This window comes from Nansenia antarctica, assembly GCF_963989245.1.
Source record: "Nansenia antarctica genome assembly, chromosome: 2".
In the NCBI taxonomy this organism is placed as follows: Eukaryota; Metazoa; Chordata; class Actinopteri; order Argentiniformes; family Microstomatidae; genus Nansenia; species Nansenia antarctica.
In genome coordinates, this window is record NC_137675.1 from 29,681,229 (window position 1) to 29,683,728 (window position 2,500).

Genomic DNA, 2,500 nt, shown 5'->3' on the forward strand with positions numbered 1-2,500 from the left:
TCCTTCTTCTCCTTCTCCTTCTCCTTCTCCTTCTTCTCCTTCTTCTCCTTCTCCTTCTTCTTCTTCTTCTTCTCCTTCTTCTTCTTCTTCTCCTTCTTCTTCTTCTCCTTCTTCTCCTTCTCATTCTTCTCCTTCTCCTTCTTCTTCTCCTTCTTCTTCTTCTTCTCCTTCTTCTTCTTCTTCTCCTTCTCATTCTTCTCCTTCTCCTTCTCCTTCTTCTTCTCCTTCTTCTTCGTCTTCTTCTTCTCCTTCTTCTTCTTCTTCTCCTCCTTCTCCTTCTCCTTCTTCTTCTCTCTTTTCTTTTCAATTGTTATGATGATCAGAGTTCCAAGAATTCAAGTGAACTGAAATTCTGAAATTTCCAAAGAATGCAAAAACTCAAAGAGGAACGTGGTACACAGCGGTTCTGATCCCGTCTCCCCCCCCTCCAGGGGGTGCCCCAGCTGGCCATCTGCCTGTCTGAGGAGCCAGAGGATCACGTCAAGGCCGCCGTGGTGTGGACCTTGGGACAGATCGGCCGCCACACCCCGGAGCACGCTAGGATCGTGGCCACAGCCAACGTCCTGCCCAGGCTGATGTTCCTCCACATGGACACACACGGCTCTGAGGACCTGCAGGCCAAGGTACGTAAGGCCCTCTACATGGACACACACAGCTCTGAGGACCTACAGGTCAAGGTACGTAAGGCCCTCTACATGGACACACACAGCTCTGAGGACCTGCAGGCCAAGGTACGTAAGGCCCTCTACATGGACACACACAGCTCTGAGGACCTGCAGGTCAAGGTACGTAAGGCCCTCTACATGGACACACACAGCTCTGAGGACCTGCAGGTCAAAGGTCAAGGTACGTAAGGCTCTCTACATGGACACACACAGCTCTGAGGACCTGCAGGTCAAAGGTCAAGGTACGTAAGGCCACCTCTCTACATGGACACACACAGCTCCCAGGACCTGCAGGTCAAAGGTCAAGGTACGTAAGGCTCTCTACATGAACACACACAGCTTAGAGGACCTACACTCCAAAGGTTTGGATTTTGAAATTACTATAAGGTTAAAAATAGATACTCTCAGCCTTTATTTGTTGGTATTTGTGTGCATATTGGTTTCACCATTCAAAACACTCTCTGTCTCCCTCTCTCTTCTTCCTTCTCTCTCTCTCCCCCTCTCTACCACTCTCCCCTTCCTTCTCTCTCTCTCTCCCCCTCTCTACCACTCTCCCCTTCCTTCTTTCATTCTGTTTCACTCTCACCTCTCTTTCTCTCTTCTTCCTTCTCTCACTCTCTCTCACCTCTCTCTCTCCCTCTCTTTTCTTCCTTCTTTCTCTCTCTCTCTCTCTCCCTCTCTCCCTCCCTCCCTCCCTCCCTCCCTCCCTCTCTCTTCCCCCCCCCCCCCCCTCCCTCCCTCCCTCCCTCCCCCCTCCCTCCCCCATCAGACTAAGAAGGCTCTGAAGTGCATCCTACGGAAGTGTAAATACCACCTCCCTGCCCTGGAGCCACTGCTCTACGAGGCGCCCAGCAACTGTGTCCAGTTGTTCCAGATGATGGTGAATGCAGGCGGCGTGGCGGCAATGATAGACAGCCTGGGTGATTGCCATGGTAACGTGCATTTACTAAGGATCATGATGCTGGGATTCGTGGCTGCTCACTCTCCTCACCTGGCCATGGCTGTCATCGTCGCCAAGGTATGTGTGTGTGTGTGTGTGTGTGTGTTGTGAGTGTCTCTTCATCATATCTTTAGACCACTTTGTTCCTCCATGTTGTTTCCATCTCTCTCTTCTCCTTCTTCTCCTTCTTCTTCTTCTTCTCCTTCTTCTTCTTCTTCTTCTCCTTCTTCTTCTCCTTCTTCTCCTTCTCATTCTTCTCCTTCTCCTTCTCCTTCTTCTTCTTCTTCTCCTTCTTCTTCTTCTTCTCCTTCTTCTTCTTCTTCTTCTCCTTCTTCTTCTCCTTCTTCTCCTTCTCATTCTTCTCCTTCTCCTTCTCCTTCTTCTTCTTCTCCTTCTTCTTCTTCTTCTCCTTCTTCTTCTCCTTCTTCTCCTTCTCATTCTTCTCCTTCTCCTTCTCCTTCTTCTTCTTCTCCTTCTTCTTCTTCTTCTCCTTCTCCTTCTTCTTCTTCTCCTCCTTCTCCTTCTCCTTCTTCTTCTCTCTTTTCTTTTCAATTGTTATGATGATCAGAGTTCCAAGAATTCAAGTGAACTGAAATTCTGAAATTTCCAAAGAATGCAAAAACTCAAAGAGGAACGTGGTACACAGCGGTTCTGATCCCGTCTCCCCCCCTGTGTCTCCCCCTCCTCCAGGGGGTGCCCCAGCTGGCCATCTGCCTGTCTGAGGAGCCAGAGGATCACGTCAAGGCCGCCGTGGTGTGGACCTTGGGACAGATCGGCCGCCACACCCCGGAGCACGCCAGGATCGTGGCCACAGCCAACGTCCTGCCCAGGCTGCTGGCCCTCTACATGGACACACACGGCTCTGAGGACCTGCAGGCCAAGGTACGTAAGGCCC

The 2,500-nt window shown here is 50.6% G+C and overlaps 1 protein-coding gene across 1 annotated transcript in view; it reads left to right on the forward strand.

Annotated features, from left to right (window-relative positions):
* LOC308150095 (sperm-associated antigen 6-like) overlaps nucleotides 1-2,500 on the forward strand; it is a gene marked incomplete at both ends in the record, with an annotated part of 9,911 nt that overhangs the window by 4,164 nt on the left and 3,247 nt on the right. Inside the window, 2 exons of the mRNA XM_080522961.1 lie at nucleotides 432-623; nucleotides 1,435-1,560. Coding sequence (XP_080379087.1) covers nucleotides 432-623; nucleotides 1,435-1,560 — 318 coding nt within the window. The remainder of the gene's footprint in view (nucleotides 1-431; nucleotides 624-1,434; nucleotides 1,561-2,500) is intronic.